Source organism: Physeter macrocephalus, chromosome 18 (genome assembly GCF_002837175.3).
Source record: "Physeter macrocephalus isolate SW-GA chromosome 18, ASM283717v5, whole genome shotgun sequence".
NCBI classification, from domain to species: domain Eukaryota; kingdom Metazoa; phylum Chordata; class Mammalia; order Artiodactyla; family Physeteridae; genus Physeter; species Physeter macrocephalus.
Window position 1 is genome coordinate 92,367,471 of NC_041231.1, and position 17,853 is coordinate 92,385,323.

At 37.8% G+C, this 17,853-nt stretch overlaps 1 protein-coding gene and 1 non-coding gene across 11 annotated transcripts in view; one reads left to right on the forward strand and one right to left on the reverse strand.

The window, feature by feature from the left end:
- The window catches only part of CDKAL1 (CDK5 regulatory subunit associated protein 1 like 1), a 678,378-nt gene that overhangs the window by 441,241 nt on the left and 219,284 nt on the right, over nt 1-17,853 (reverse strand). For all 10 annotated transcript variants that reach the window (XM_024121827.3, XM_024121823.3, XM_028479372.2 and 7 more), the window contains one exon: nt 8,766-8,886. In XM_024121827.3, coding sequence (XP_023977595.1) covers nt 8,766-8,886 — 121 coding nt within the window. The remainder of the gene's footprint in view (nt 1-8,765; nt 8,887-17,853) is intronic.
- LOC112064404 (U6 spliceosomal RNA) lies at nt 1,659-1,765 on the forward strand. Its single transcript, XR_002891515.1, has one exon. It is a non-coding gene; the product is annotated as a U6 spliceosomal RNA (small nuclear RNA).

The window sequence follows — 17,853 nt, forward strand, 5'->3', positions numbered from 1 at the left end:
TCAGCCAGAAAATTTTTTCGGCATTTAAGTAACCCTGCTGTTACTGAAATACTAAAATACTTAAGTGAATACTGTGAACAAGACGGTTCTAAAAGCTACAGGAGAGACTAAGATTAACTTTTCTTCATTTATTTGTCAAACATTCACTCAAAACTGAACAAATGAAATAGGAGATTGAGCAGCTGGTGATGAATCAAATAAACCCCTAACTTTAAATTCTAGTACCATCAGCTTTCTGGCCTAAACAGTACAAACAATGCAGAGAAAAGAAAGGGGGAGGGGGTCTCGGAGAATGCTGGTAGAGAACAGGATATAGCAAGATCACAATTCTAAGGAAAACACTTATTAAAATGCCCATAATGTGTCAGGCTACATATACAGTAGGTAGTACGTGTTACGAAAGAGATCAGCTCTTAGCAGTTACCCAGTTTATTTGAGTTACGCAGCTAGAAAATAGCAGTGTCTAAGACTCCAAACCCAGGGCACAGAGGTCTCTCCAATGTACCATAAACTCTACTGTCTTCTCTGGAATAGGCTGGTACCACATTCCAGGCTCATTGCTAAGAGGTAAGCTTCCTGGCCTCCGTAAGCTTATAGAAGATCAAGAATAGTAACAGCAGTTATTTACGCATCTTACGGATGTGCCAAAAGAACAGTTACAAACTCTAGATTCAAGTTTCACATGGGCCATGTTAGGACTTCTATAATTTACTTTTGAAAGAACTGAATGTCAAGGGTGTAACATAAAATGTGTGAGTTATTTTAAGCTACAATTTGCTAGTATTTAATTAGAATGGCTACCTTCCAGAGCTTACTGGTATGTTTTAGCTGTCTTTTATCCTTGGTCAACAGCAGAGGCTTTGCAAATTAGCATAATAAGTGACAGAAATAAGTTTTCATTTGTGAAAGCAGTGGTACTACTAAACACAAGCGGTTACCTAATAGCATAAAAGATAGTAGAAATGGGATCTCACTGGTGGAATCAGTGACATTCAAGATGAGTTGACTGGCTAAAATATTTGCCAGAAGAGGGTAAAGAATTTTGCAACACCATAGCCGAGACGAGTGTTTCTCAAAATATCTATAGAAAAAGATCAGGATTTTTATTTCCAACCTCTTATAAACCAGCATTTTTGTAAAATACAGTGAAAAGGAATTATAAGACATTGCAGCAACGTTAAACCATCTTAAAAGTTTCTAAGATGCTTACTCTCAATTTCTATACTTGTCACAGACCAGTCATCAATACTTAATAACCTGGCACTGGTCCATGGATCACGCTTTGGGTAGCACTGGCTTGGACCATCAAGGATATTATTCTGTCTTGGTCCCTCCTTTACCCTCACTCTAGACATTGGGTAGAGGATTCTGGTTGCTTGAGGCTGACAATAACTGTCTCATCTGGTTCAAGTGAAACTTTCGTGCAAGGTTCGATTTAATCACCCCAAAGAAGAAAGAGTTAGGACTTGACCAAGCTTATAAGAACAGGTGGACGGTGCCAGCTTGCTTAATGAACTCTTATTGCAGATTCTGGACTGGGACTTGCTTTCATTATAACCTGACAACTGGGTTGTAGAGAAGCAACTAATCCTCATTGGTAGGTACTACTGTCTATCAAAAAAACCTCTAAGAGTTGTACATGACAAAACTGACTTACAGTGCTCACTTCGGCAGCACATATACTAAAATTGGAACGATACAGAGAAGATTAGCATGGCCCCTGCGCAAGGATGACACGCAAATTCGTGAAGCGGTCCATATTTTTCAGTGAGAGGCCCGCGTACAGCAAAGAAACAAACAAACAAAAAAAACTGACTTACATTAATGTACAGTCATGAGTGCCCAATATATAAAAAAGTGATATTGACCAATAATTTTTAAATAAATGAGTGACTATTAAGTCTGCTGAATTCTTTTTGGAAAATGTTTTATCTTGAGATACTGCCTCTTGGAAAAAGGTGTCAGGACGTAAGAGATGTTTCTGAGGACGGCACCGAGGCTGAGGGAGCTTTTCTCAAGACAGCAGATTCAGAATAGTGCCACGGTTATTACAATCAGGACATGTAAACAGAACAGTACAGTATAACTAGGAAAAAAAAAAAGAACACTTATTTGTTGACACCATGCTAAGATATAAGAAGTTAATGAATCATTGAATATACGAAACACGTAGTCATTTCAAAGGGATTATAAAATAAAATATACCAAATTTTATTCTCCAAAAAAGTTAAAAAAGATTTACCCTAATACAAGTGTCATACTGCATATATTCAACCTTCTAACAGGATTTTTTGGGGACCTTAATTCAAGCTTTATAAGAACACTTCTAATTATGGGTTGGCCAAAAAATTCGTTCGGGTTTTTCCATAAGATGTTACGAAAAACCCAAACGAACTTTTTGACCAACCCAATAAATTTTTTACCACCAAATTTTTTTAAATAGAATGTTATTTTCTGAAAGCTGTAATTTAAAGAGTAAAATTAAAAGGTAGCATTTGAGGCTTATATTTTCCACACGTGTACTGACAATGGCAGTACTTGTGTTTGATGACAAAGGTCAAGGAGAAGACCTTTTTACTATGTTGCTGCCACATCTCATAGAGGAGCAGTAAGAGGATACCTGAGTATCTCACACCGCTTATATTCAGAGGTCTCAGGAGTCACTGCTGTGTACTCTCACCCCTAGAAGAGTGTCATGCTGGCACCTAAAAGCATTCATTCCCCAGAACGTGGAACAGAACAAGACCCAAATCCTCCCCATACAGGAGCTGCAATTAACTCTGTGTTTACAGCTGCATTTTTTGGATTATTTCAGTCAACGTTAGTTACCTGTCGACTTGGGAAATGTTTATCTTTGTATATGTCATAATATCTAATACCATACCTGGTAATCGGGTAAGCACATAATAATTATATTTTCAAATGCACTGTGATTATATCCAGTTAATAATTATTTCATGTTTTAATCATTAGAACCAGAAAGATAGCAAAATGTTATTAGTAATGATCCTACTTCTCTAAAAACAACTTCACTTCTATGAGAGAAATTTGCATTCTTTCTCTTTCACTCATTCATTCACCTATGTATCTAGCCCTGGAATAGGGACTGATAAATTCTGGACATTATAGAAAAAAAGTTGAAATATCTTAGTTTGTTTTCCCAAAGCTAAGATGTCACAGGGGGAAAAGTAACAGATACTTTAAAAAATGTAATAAATTCAAGTATGTAATCTCAAAGAAAATTAGATTCCCCTTAAAGGTTCCCGTATACCATCATTTTATGTCTGGCAGATGGCAAATAACAAGAAAGACGATAAATTTTTAAAGTGAAAGTATCAGTAAAGTATTACAGGGTCAGATGGTATTTTCTAAGATGTGTTTAGCCCTGGGGAGGATTACCCCTTCAAACTAGGGATAATCTGATAGTAGTATCTAAAAAATGATATACCTTATATCAGAACTGCTGAGCAGCACCCAACTCTTGGCTTTGGAAGAATGAAAATTGCCAAGGGATTGTCAAAATGATGACTTTGATAGTGACAGAGACAGCAAAATGAAGCAGAGATTTTCTTTAGGGCCCATTTTCTGATTTTTAACTTTTTGTCCCCTATATTACCTTCTGTCTCCACACTCCATTTTTAATACTAGAAAAAAAAATGAGGCAATCACACAAATGGGGTCCCCTGACAAAAAGTGAGCTTTTCAAACTCAGCTCACTTCTTCCTTTTAGGCACATGTTGACTCCCTATTATACTGACCATGGCACTTGGTTGATACTTTTCTACATAAATATCCACAGATTTCCTACTCTGTTGTGCATCAGGACCATGACCTCATTCCACGAATTTCATGAAAAAAATGGAACACTCTGGTATGACTCTTCAAATTTCATATATTTACCCCAGAAACAAGATTATTTCTGGCCAAATTTTTAATTAGAATTTCAGATTAGACATAGCTTCCAGTTTACAGAAAATCTGTAGGGTAGAATATCAGCTGGACACCACCACCAAAGGGAGGAAATCGGGGAAGAGGAAAACTGACAAATCTTGGAATGAGGGGGGATTCTGATCGAGAACTGGCTGTATCTCAAGTCAATGGAATCAAAAAGAGACCACAGTATATTAACCAAAACATAAAGGGACAGGACACTGAACCCTCCACCCTCCATTTTGCCTGACAGCATGGAGGAACTGAGCACCTTTCTCTAAATTAAATCAGTGAAGACCTTTAAGAAAAAGGAACTGATAAGTTCTACACTTAAACTTACATCCTTTACTCTTATGTCTGAGGAAGCATGAAGGTGTCTTTCTCTCCAACACTTACCTTTCTAACTACGTTCACAGCTGTTGCTGTTTAAACAGTTTCTCCTGTCAATATATTTCTAATCCTTACCCCTCTGCCTCTAAACAAGCTCAGATAGAAATATCCTTCTATTCTAAAAACCACGCCTCTCATTCTATAGCAGAACTCCTCCAAAGAGCAGTCCTCCTGTAGCAAAGCCTACTAATTTCTAACGTGGTTTGCAAATTTCCGGCTCTTTCGAAAATGATTCACCTAACCTGGCATTACTTCTCCTCAAGGAATCAGAAGTAATTGATAGTTAGACACTTCTTTTCATAAAACCTTCGCCACTGACTAGTTTTATTTCATAGATAATTCCTCTCTCTCCTTTTATTTCTTATACACGGGCACTGACCATTCACCTTCACTGACCTCAACTCTCACCCCTCCAACTAAGACTTCTTTTTAGCCCTGTATTTCTATCTCGAACCACTCTTTGGAACTTCCAAATCCATGGTTACAAATAAATCCACTGGAGAATGCCAAAGCCCATCTTCTTAACCATTACACAGTACTGCCACCCTTGCTTTTCCTTCCCAAAACTACCACCCAGGCTCTCATTCCTTCCTGGCTCGGTTGCTATAGGAACCATAAGCAAGAAATGTGGGTGGCCTATAGATGCTGAAATTTCATTTCAAATGTCACTATAATGCAAAGATTATTCTGTTCCCACACTTGATATGATCCCTTGCTCCTGTGAACCCACAAAAGTGTCTGACGGGCGCAATAGATAAGCCTCAGTCTCAGTCACCTACTAGCTGCATGACAATGTGAAGTCACCTAACCACTCTGTAACTTAGTTTCCTCATCTACAGAAAAATCTCACAAGGCTATTGTGAGGACAAAATACAGGAAAAAATACACATTTCACAGAATTCTGTCTGGCCCACATTAAGCACTCAATATACATTAGCAATGATTAACTTCATTCTCTCCTGCATTTCAGAGTCATGTCCATACAGCTCTCATCATCCTACTAGACAAACATGTGCCTATTCATGTCTACAGGGAGTCCTTACTCCATAAGGGACAGTCTAGAAATAAGAGTGATATTGGACAAGGGGCAGCTAACCCCAGAAGGCTCACCTCAAAAAAAAAAGAACATTGTAAATTGAGACAAGGAACCGAGTAGACCAAATTTATATATGCAATACAGCAAACATAAGAAGGATGAATAACTGAACATAAAATTGAGAGTATGGAAAGAAAAAATAAATGTTATTTAAGAACTGAAGGTACTCTTATTATACACAATGTGATCAAATAAGTAGTGGTCTCAGCTCATCCACAATCTAGCATGATATGAAATTTTCAACTTCTTCCTTGGCTACAGTGACGAATATACTCCTTTTACATTTTAAGTTAGAAATGTAACAAAGCATAACAACTCCGTAGAGTTTAATAGTAACTTTGCTAAATTACCAATACATGTAATAAAACTTGCTGCAAATGGGGTCCTTTCCCTAACTGATGAATAGAAAATTTATATGAAACTTATATATCCATATTTAATTTTGAAGCCATAAAACTTTGAAAAGTGTTAAGATTTTGATGGAGATGATAATTTTCCCTTGAGAGAAATAATTATCCATAGAACTCTTTTAAAACATTTAAATGTAAATGAAAAAAAGCAATGAGCTCTACTGGAGGTAAAAAAAAATAAAATTCAAGGTAAAGATGTTAAGAGTGATACTGTCGACAAACACTCATGGAGAGACTTTCATCTGAGAACAAGTGATAAGGCTCCAACTGATTCAGGAAAATGATCAGTAGTCAGAGAAGCTCAGAAACTCTTATCTCAACGAGTGACAGTACAGATTAATTCTCTTAACAGCAAAAGAATGTTTGCTAATTTATTTACTAAGGGGCAGTTCTATACTGTAATATGAGAGATGTGAGAGGATGAGAAAGTGAAAGGAAATATCCAGTGAGCTTTAAAAAAGTCTATAGCCTCATTATAAGAAACACTAAATCCAAGAGAAGAAAAATTCAAATTATAAATACACGAAAAATTGTAACTTAATGCCATTTAAAATGGCTACCTAAGGGAAATTTTGAAAAATGTACGGCAAAATAAATTAGTAGTGGCTTGAAAATACAACATTAATTCAACATTTATTGAGTACTCACTTGGTACTGGACCCTGAAGTCAGAGATAGTAATAGTGATAACTGAAACACTTTCCGAACTCACGAAGCTCATAACTAAGTAGAAAATACAAATTTGCACCCTGAGAAGTGCCATAATCAAGGTAAAGCGGGAATGTTGCAGACGCACAACGGAAAGATGGAGGTATTTCCTCCCCTCCTGCTGAGGAGGGACGAGCAGCCACGCAAAGAAAGGGGCACACAGGTGAGTACAGCAGGACTGCCCACAAGTAAGCGAAGAAATGGTAGGACACGCCAGGGGATCCTTACAGCACACAGACAGGCCTGGAGTCAGGAGAGAGAAGGACCTTGAGGCTGAGAATGTCAAGTAGTTCAGTGAGACTGAACACTGGAGTGTGAGGTGGGGAGTGACAAAATGGAGAAGTACGGAGACTAAAAATATAAAGTACCTTTGAAAACAAACAGTTAAAATCGACACTCAGCAGGTCGCAAGTAGCTACAAAGTCACCCTGATCCTAAAATAATGGATTCTAATACAAAAGGGTTTGTCAGGCCCTAAAATAATAACATACTTAAAGGAATGTGCCAGTCAAAAAGGAGTTGATCAGTCCTGCCTTTTTGTAAAAAAAAAAAATGAGACTATCAGAAACATTTAGACTTTGCCCCTCTAAAGACATTGTTTAGGAGAAAGTACACTTAGCCAAACTCCAAGCATTACTGTGCAAGTGGCAAGGCAATCTGCACTGCAAGAAGAAATTATCATGATCCCATTCAACTTTCAAATTACAGAACTCAATTATTCATTCATAAGTGAACACTTACTAAATCCCTACTGTGTACGTACTTCTGTGTACTAAGGATACAATGATAAAAAAAGAAAGTCAATTCCCTACCTTCATGGAGCTTATTACATGCCAGTGAGGGGAGACAATTACAACATAAACGGACATATGTCTATTTCAATACCGAGAAATGTTACAAAGGAAAATAAGGCAAATATGGAGGAAAGGAAATGTAGGGATGCTGCAATTTTAATAGGAATTTGAATTCAGGAGTCAAAAACAACAGCAGCAGCAACGCAGGATGTGAAGGAAGGAGAAGAGTGATTGAGACAGAGGGAACAGCAAACAGCCCACACCCATAACTTGGCTCAGGCTCCAGAGAATATATTAGATTCTCCGGTCAATGTGACAGCTACGCTTCTGACTGTTAAATTCTGACTTAGTAGGTTTATGAATCTTCCACACTGAAGGCCAGACACTGGTCCTGGACAAGATCACGAAGTCAACTGCAAGGCCCCAAGGGCTTTTAGGGAAAAGCCAAATGTCTTCTTCAACAGTCCCCGGTCTTGGGCAGCAGTGGGGGGGATGAACCAGAGGTGGATGATAAGGCGAGAGAAAAGACAACCAGTGACAACACAGCTGCAACAGTGCAGGAGGAAAGGACGGCACTGGCTTGGAGAGAGGTAGAAAGATGCTGGAGCAGCAAAGATAAGTTCACCTGTTCTCAGTGGGAAAGAGCATGAAGAAAGCAAAGGGCAGAGGAGGACAATTTTTAAAAAGAGAGAAGGAAGATTAAAATTTAAAAGGAGCAGGAAGGCTTAAATCTGTGGGAAATGTCAGGCAGCCGCATGAATGGAGGGACTTGCATGAGGTTTAAATTTAAATTTATTACCAGACTATGATAATATAGATTAAAGTGGGAAATAAGTAACTTTTTCAAATGGAGTCACTATTTAAAAGAACCAAATTCAACAAATGCAAATAAAACCAAGTATGACTGATTATACCAGGAGTTATAATCAGGCAGAACTTCAGACCAACATGGCAATTAAAGAGTACTTGATATTCAGTCACGATGTTTATCTTCAGTTTAAGGCTCATAAAAGTAACATTTAAAAATACTCATTTCAGATAGTTAATAATCAAAATATGGTTAGGATCTTGGGCAACATTTACTATAATGCTATTGAAAAAAATAGTCAAAGATGATGGGTGTATTAACCATTTCACAGAATGAAATACTCTTCTTAAAAAGATTTTAACCAAGGGCAGTGCTGAAAAACAAAATCCACATTTATTACCAAAAAGAAGTTAGAGTAATGTTAATCAAAGAAAACAACACTTGCTGCATATGTAAGTGCAACTGCATACAGGGAACATCTTAGAGGGAACGATATTCATGTCTGATTTTTTAAAAAATTCATTTTTGATTTTTCTTTCCCATGGAAATGTTCAACTACTTTTCTATGTCATATAGCCAGGAAAATTCATGGAGTATATTGAATATTTTATGAGTTAGAGAGAAGCTTACCCAGTATTGATGGAAATGATTTCTATCAGTGGATTCCTCCTAATCTTTGGCAAATCCAGTCGTGCTCCCCCCAACCGTTTTCCATTATCCTTTTTCTGACTCAGCAGTCTCACAGAGTGACCTTCAAATAAAGCATAGAAATACACGTTAGCATGAGTCATACAACTTCACTTTACTGCTTTCAACAAATGTGTTAATATTTGCATTTAACTTTTTCTTTTATGAAAACAAATAAAAACAACCCGGAGAAGATATGATCACTGAACCTAAGAAATACTACCAAAGGGAAAGACAGTGGTGTTCAAGTCCTACAGTCAAAAGTGCTTTGCTTAGAATATTTGCACATTCATACTGCACAGATGAGAGAAATAGAAATATCCTCAGAGTGTCATTCCACAGCTATGAATGGTCCCTAACATAGACCAGATATGTAAATATATGAAGCAGGAAGGGTTCACTTGGGCACTGGCCCTGCAGGCCAAGTGCAAAAGCAGATCATCTGCTCAAAGCAAACTGTAAATCAAAGAAGTAAAGAATTAAAAAGCTGAGATAAAATGACACTCTAGGGTTGGATTTTTAAGAACAAACAAAAGCTTTTAAACTTATTTTTTTAAAAAACATTACAAAAGAATCAGAACACTTCTAAGACCCATTAAAATGTTGAATTAACTGTAGTTACAGAAAAGTTGGAAGAATAGAATAATTCCCATCTCCTTGATATTCACCAATTATTATTTTCCATATTTATCATTTTCTCTATATACATACATATTATTTTTTATAACCTTACTGAAGTACATCCTGTAAAACTCACCCATTGTAAGTACACAAGTCAATGATTTTAAATAAATTTATACAGTTGTACAATCATCACAACCCATTTTTAGAACATTTCCATCACCCCCCAACCTCTCTCAAGCTTATTTATAGTCTATCCATGCTCCCATACCAAATATATTACATTTTGTTAATCTATCAACCAGCTGATGAACATTTGGACTGTTTCCAATTAACACCTTTTATAATAATGCTTCTAAGAATATCTGAATACGGATCTTCATGCGGACATATGTGTTCACCTCTCTTAGATAGAATCCTAGGAAAAGAATTGTGGGTTATGTCATAAATTTATATTCACTTTTATAAGAAATAACTTTTCCAAAGAAGTGCTACCATTTTATATCCCACCAGTAATGTATGAGGGTTTGAGTTTCTCCACATCACCAAGACCTCACTCATATTGTAACTTCTGACAACAGCTATTCTAGTGGGCATGTACTGGTATATTACTATGCTTTGAATGAATAATATGCATTCCATAATGACTAACGATATTGAGCACCTTTTCGTGTGATTAGCCAATTGTATTCCCATTTGGTAAAAGGTCGTCATGGTTAATTTTTACGCGTCAACTTGCCTGGGCCACAGGGTGCCCAGACGTTTAGCCAAACATTATTTTGGGTATGTCTGTGAGGGTGTTTCTGGATGAGACTGACATTTGAATCAGTAGAATGAGTAAAGCACACTGCTCTCCCTAATACTGGTGGGCATTATCCAATTAACCAAAGACCTGAATAGAACAAAAAGGCTGAGTAAGAGGGAACTAACTCCTCCTGTCTGACTACTGAGCTGAGTAACTGGTCTTTTCCAGCCTTCAGACTCAAGACTGAAATATCAGCTCTTCTTGGGTCTCGTACCTGCCCAGTTGCCAGCTGTTAACTTACACCATCAACTCTCCTGATTCTCAGACCTTTGGACCTGGACCGGAACTACACATCAACTCTCTAGAGTCTTCACCTCGCCGACTACAGACATTGGGAATTTTCAGCCTCCTTAATGGTGGAAGCCAATACCTTATAATACATCTCATTATACACACACACACACACACACACACACACACACACACACACCCACCCCCCTATTGGTTCTCTTTCTCTGGAGAACCCTCACTAATATAAATGTCTACTCCAGTATTTTGTCCATATTTTAGTTATAGCATTTGTCTTATTATTGAATTATAAGAATTCTTTACATATTCTGGTTATATGACCTTTATGAGATATATAATTTCTAAATATTTTCTCTCAGTCTGTGGCTTATAGTTTCACTTTCATAATGGCATCTTTTGAAAATTAAAGTATTTTTAATATAATGAAGTTCAACTTATCTATATTTTATTTTACACCTCATGCTTTGGGTGTCATATCTAAGAACTCTTTGCCTAGCCCAAGAGCACAAAGATTCCTCCTACATTTTCTTCCACAAGTTTTATCGTTTTCACTCTTACAATTAGGTCTAGGATATGCTGTGTTATTTTCCCTCTCTTTCTACAATGACTACGATGTGTATAGGTGTGGATATCTGGGACTTCCCTACATGGAATTCATTTAGCTTTCTGGATCCGAAAGTAATGGTTTTCATCAAATGTGGGAAGTTTTCATCCAGTACTGTTGAAAACTACTGTTGCTGCTGTTGCTGTTTTTTACTGTATCCTTTTCTTTTGTGATTCCCATGACACATTTGTTGGTGTGCCAGATGCTGTCCCAATGGCCTCCGAGGCCCTTTTCATTTTTCCTCTGTTCTTCTAACCAAATCAGATCATTTCTCTTGGTCTATCCACAGATTTTTTTTCTTCTGCCATCTCAAATCTGCAGTTGAGCCCCTCTAATGAATGTTTTCATTTCAGCTACTGTACTTTTCAACTCCACATTTCCTATTGGTTCTCTTTCATAATTTCTATCATTTTGTGACTCTGTATTCAAGTCACTGTCATCATCCTTTTCTCAAATGCTTTTAACATCGTTTCACTTAGTTCTTTCAAGTCTTTGTCTGCTAAATCCAACATTTCTGGCCACTCAACGACAATCGATACTGACTGCTTTTTTCCCGCTTGAATGTGGTTATACTTGGTTTCTTTGTATGTATCATAATATTTTGTTAAATACTAGAAATTTTAGGTAATATATTGTAGCAACTCTCAATTCATATTTATCCCCCAAAGGGTAGTCTATGAAGTTTATGTCGCCACAATGAATGGTCATTAATCTCCTTTCTTAGCTTTTTTGGCTTTCTTCCCCCAAAAGCGTAACTTCCCAGCAGTCAATTCTGTATCTGCATAGCGAAGCTAAGTCAAGGACTGGTCACGCATATGCTCAAACACCTTAAACCAGTAAGATTCCTAACTATGTGTTGACTGATCTGTGTATGAGCCGAGAGCATTCAAACGTAGGGCCATTTTCAAGTCTGCCCCACCTTTTACTTTCTCCTGGGCTTTCCTGGGTCGTCCTCTCCCACCCTCTCACGATGTGCATGCAAGCTCCAGCCGACAGGTAAGTGTAGGCAGCTTGGGCCCACTCTGGTCCCTGTTGTGCATGTGCACAACCTCCAATCAACTTACAGTTTGCGAAGACCTATCAAGCATCCTCTCTCCGTCTCACCTCCCCGAAGTCTCTGCTAAATCCGTGGCTAGTCTGTCTGTCTCCCACTTCTGCCAAACAGGCCTACAACTTCAGGTGTGTAGAGCCAGAGACACCCCCATCCCCTACCCCCCCCCGCCCCCCGTCACGTGCCATAAACATCTTCACTTTCCCTAACAGTCCTCCTAGTCAACTGAGCCTTCTTGGGAGCAGCAGTGAAGCTGCTGGATTTTACAGCCTGCCCTGCCCTGGGTGAACAACCTTGCCCATAGAGCTGAGGAAGGAAAACGGCAGTAGCACCAGTAGCACAAACCCCACAGACTCACACTGTTCTTACCCAAAGCTCAGTTGTTTGCACAAATAAACACTTCTCAGTTTGCTGACTGCTTTTAGTCAATTTCCAGAATGCCGGAATGGCTTGTTTTTGACCATTTGTCCAGCTTTGTTGTTGCTTGTGGGGAGATTTGTTGACCTTCTCACGCAGTCGTGCCACAAGCTAATCAAAGCCCACTTTTTAAAAGCAATTATTTAAAATAACTTCAAATACATAATTAGTACAGATATAAGATTCCAAGCAATTATATGTATGTTTCATCACCCCTCATTTCAGAAAGATACTGCTTAAACATCTCCTGTACAGACAGCTTTTCAGGACCAGAAGTAATAAAACCATCAGTCATGGCCTTTTTTGTACTAATCGCTTTTAATAAGAAACATTAAGTACTTCATTCATTCTGAAAATTCTTGCTCTGATGGAGAAACATAGTTAGTCTCAAGCAAGCATTTGGCATACCAGATTTCACAGATCTTCAAGATAAGCTGAACTCTTCAATCACAAGTCCAGTTAATGAAGAGGTGAGCAAGATTGGCATGATAACATAATAGTTCTCTGAGAGATGCCAAAAGTTCAATAATGACTATGCAAAGGCATGCTATTTTCATACTAGCCTGAGACAAATTTCATTATATCCTGCTGAGACTTCAGCAATATGAGCCTGTACTAATAACATCTGATAAATTATTCATCTCCAACTATCTACATGCAAATAAAGGAACATATCCTGCCTGATGATATAATGAGTTATTTTCCAATCCAATGATTCATTAAAGAGTGGCAGACCTAGCAATAGTCTGTTTTTTTTTTAATTGAAAAATATACCACACTAAAAACAAGTAGGAAATAACACAAAAGTCCCTCATTATATCTGGTCAAAGATGAAAGAAAGGAAATTCAACCACATAGTGATTATTTTTTTAAAAAACAGACTAGCAGAAGAGAACTTTTATACTTGTTATACCATCTTTTTAAAAAATCCTTTTGCAAACAGAATTGCTATTTCAAAGTAACTCCTTAAATCTATAGACCACAGAATAAAAACATATACTACAAATCATTACCCATTATATGTGCAGTTATCAATATTATTACCCTCTAAAACAAACTGAAATTTGACAGAATAAATAATAAAACTGAAGGAGATGTCTTAAAGAAGGTGTATCTGTGGGACAAAAAGGAAAGGAAACAAGGACTCAGGAACAGGGAAACATGCTGAAGGAATAAAAATGTGAAAGGTAAAAAGGAAACTTGTGGAGCAAATTTATACTGAAAATGAACATGCTATACTTATGAAGGGACCAAGCCGTAAGGACCACCATTAGACACTCACACACTGCTTCTCTATACAATCCCTTCTGATTAGCTACTGATGCCTAGCACTGTGAAGGAAAAAGAACACTGCTCAATGAGTACCAATTTATTTTGTGACTACTGCGAATTTCATCACCCTTTGTGGCTAGACTGAAGAGAAGGAGAGCAAGAAAAGAAATCAGGACAACAGAGTTTGAAAGAAAAGGAGAGTGAAAATATTGGTTTTTACATCATTTCAATCACACGTAATAAGAAATTAAAGGAGGAAGTATTAATAGGAACAGATGGGAACAATAATGCTCAGTGTGACCAGATAAACTGATAATAACATGAGACCACTGAGGAGACAGGGATAAAGATGTAAGTTATTAAAATAGAAATATGTGATTTTAATCCAAGGATGAAAAAAGAAGATTGCCTTATAGGTAGAATGGGACATACTCAAATGTTCTATTTCCGAGATTTTATCTTTCCCATTTTCAATGTAAATTCACATTTCATCTCCTCTAAATAATGGTCAAATATGTCTCAGTGGGCTTATTAACCATCTTTAATAAACATCTCTCTAAGTTGTTACTTACAAGTGTCACATAAAATTCAGTCCTGTTAAACCAAATTTAATTTTAAGCCTGAGGCTTTCAGCAGTTATTTATAAATCAGCTACAAAACCCTGATTCCGTGCTCGTTTTTACATTTGATCTAATCCAGTAAAGAATGTTACTAAACTATTTTTTTAGCTAAAATTATTATATATTACAAAGTATTGAACCAAAAGCTAGTTTGTTTTATATAATTCACTATTATATGCACACTTGTGAATTCATAACACTGAAAAACCTATACAAAAAAAGGCATATTCTGTACAATAATGGCTATACTCGTTGAATCAATATTCAGTGTTGTTTATGGATCTTCATGAGCAAATAATCTTTCCCAAATCCCATAGTGCTAACTTCACTGAACATTATTAGAGCTGAGGAAAAACATCCCACCCATACATACTAGAAAGCCCAGTCTGTCAACATGTCAGGAAGCCAATTATAATGGTCATTCAAAAGCAGAAAAGTACCAACCCCTGTAGTATAAGCATATATGTAAACACGCATGCACGCGCGCGCGCGCGCGCACACACACACACACACATAGAAATAGGACTACCTACAAAATACGTATTTATTAATTAAATTATGTTTGTACATACAAACCAATCGTTCCCCCTCTGGTTCTCAAAGCTAAAGTCATGTGTACAAGTTAGCCTAAGAATATCATTACACATTATAAAAGCACTGGTAATCTGGCAACTTGGACTCCAATTGTTTATTTCTTTTCCCTTTAATTTCTTTTTCTTCTAAAGGTTCTATAAACAGCCAGACTTTCCTTCAATACTTCATTCTTCTCACCTAATTTTAAAGGTCACTCACTGTTTCCTTAATATGTTACCACCCACCTCCACTACCACCAGAGAGGCCTCATGCCAAGTTTTTTTCATCTCTTACTAACTGCTCTCACTTCACACAAATTCAGTCCTATTAACAGACATTCTGAAGACCTATCCGAACCCTAAGCTCTGAGTCGTCCTGCTGGAAAGCTTCCTAATAAAAGCAAACCCAACCCAATGCTGGGGCAGAGGGTAGGAGAAGACTGGTAGATATTCAACCAAAAACAAACAAACAAAAATGAGTAAATGCACTACAGACATCGATTCTCACTTAATAGAGACCCATCAATTTGAATATTGTTTAAGAATATTAGAACGGAAAGCTCAGTTTACTGTTTTTCTACAAAATGCTTGGAGCTGTTACTCGGCATAGCCTCCAAAGGCTTTTTAACTACTTAATTACATAGAAAAACAAAAATTTAGCCTAAGTTTGTCTCTACTCCATTCAATGTCATTCCTCATATGTAGGCTCCTCCCAAGAAAGCAAGCATTCTCTAATAGTCACACTTAAGTAACTCTCTTGAAATATTTTCATTTTAAAAGAAGAAAGCAAAGTAAAACAAAGAAGTTGGGTTAAGTGAAAGAAGCAGCTAGTCTGGGTTGGAAAATTTTACCGGAAATGCTAGAATTGACTCAAAACACAAGATCATTACAATTCAAGCGCCAATTTTAGCTACTAAGATTTCAGCAATTACGAAGAATTTAAATCTTAACTAGAACAATGACACCTAGAAAAAGACATTAAAATAAGAGAAGAATGGTAAGACTCAACTGTCCAAAAAGACAGAATTCAAAGCGTGAATCAAAGTATAAGCAAAGAGAGCCTACTAAGGTCCTGATGTTACCAGCGTGCATTTCCAGAGTTCTGGGTTGTAGAGGAAGCTAAGATAAGGACACAATACAAAGTTTAAATCCCCTAAAAGTTTGAGGGTTATTTAATACCAAAACTCTTCCTTGCACAGAAAAGTATCTACACTATAATTATAATGACGTGAAATTTATGTATGATCCAGAACTGTGGAAGATGTAAGATGAAAACACGTTGGAATGGGAAATTCTAAGGCAACTTTTTCTTCCATTCGTACAGCATTGTTGGTACAACTAATGACAACTATTTCCAAGTCATCATACTGGACAAAGAATACATAAAATAAATAATCCACATAAGCAAGATGTCTTCTTGTAGTAATGGAGATACCTGCTGGAGGCAAACTACCAAAAGCATTTAATTTTATGATTTAATTACATCTTTTGCAAGCAGATATACCTTTTACGACAGTGGGAGGAGATTTATACGGTGCCAACTTATTTTTCACAATCTAAATCAAATGTACATCAAAATATTCAAAAGTCAAAGCAGTTGCACATCAGTAACTCCACCTCAGTACTGACCCTTAAAAGAACTCAGGTGCGGGCTTCCCTGGTGGCGCAGTGGTTGAGAGTCCGCCTGCCGATGCAGGGGACGCGCGTTCGTGCCCCGGTCCGGGAGGATCCCACATGCCGCGGAGCGGCTGGGCCCGTGAGCCATGGCCGCTGGGCCTGCGCGTCCGCAGCCTGTGCTCCGCAACGGGAGAGGCCACGACAGTGAGAGGCCCCCATACCGCAAAAAAAAAAAAAAAAAAAAAAACTCAGGTGGTTGGCTGTCTTGCTACAGTAGGCTCCCCTGAATTCTATATATTTCTTTTCTTTTTTACCCCATGCTCTATTTATTTACTTTTTTATTTTTTAAATTTGTATTGAAGTATAGTTACTTTACAATGCTGCGTTAGTTTTTACCATACAGCGAAGTGAATCAGCTATACGTATACATATATCCCCTTTTTTGGATTTCCTTCCCGTTTAGGTCACCATTGATCTCCTGAATTCTAAATTTCAGTAGCTCCAAGGCTTTCATGTTTTGGGGTGTTTTTTTTAACATCTTTATTGGAGTATAATTGCTTTACAATGGTGTGTTAGTTTCTGCTTTATAACAAAGTGAATCAGTCATACATATACATATGTTCCCACATCTCTTCCCTCTTCCATCTCCCTCCCTCCCACCCTCCCTATCCCACCCCTGTAGGTGGTCACAAAGCACCGAGCTGATCTCCCTCTGTGCTATGTGGCTGCTCCCCACTAGCTGTCTATCTTACATTTGGTAGTGTATGTATGTCCACGCCGCTCTCTCACTTCATCCCAGCTTCCCCTCCCCCTCCCCAGCTTTAATGTTTGTGGCAATAAAGCCGCTCAGCGCTTCCGTTTCAGTAGGTAAAGCGTCCATGGTAGCGATGCAAGAACTTAGTCACTGCTCTTGCTCAAACCCATATTCCCCAAATTACTGCACCAGGTGATGAAAGCAGAGATAACAGACCTAATAACAGATGGCATTCGAGCTCCTACAAAAAAAGAGAGAACAACACGACACAAGAATAAGGAACCTGTAAGCCGCATTCAGCTCAAATCCCCACATCCAATCGTGAATGAAAACGTCAAGGCCCTCCTGCTACTCTTCAAATCATTATAAAATGTCACCGAGGAGCGCTGGGGGGCGGTATAAAGGCAACCTAAAGGGAGGAAGTCAGGGGAGGGGCATCTGGCACTTAT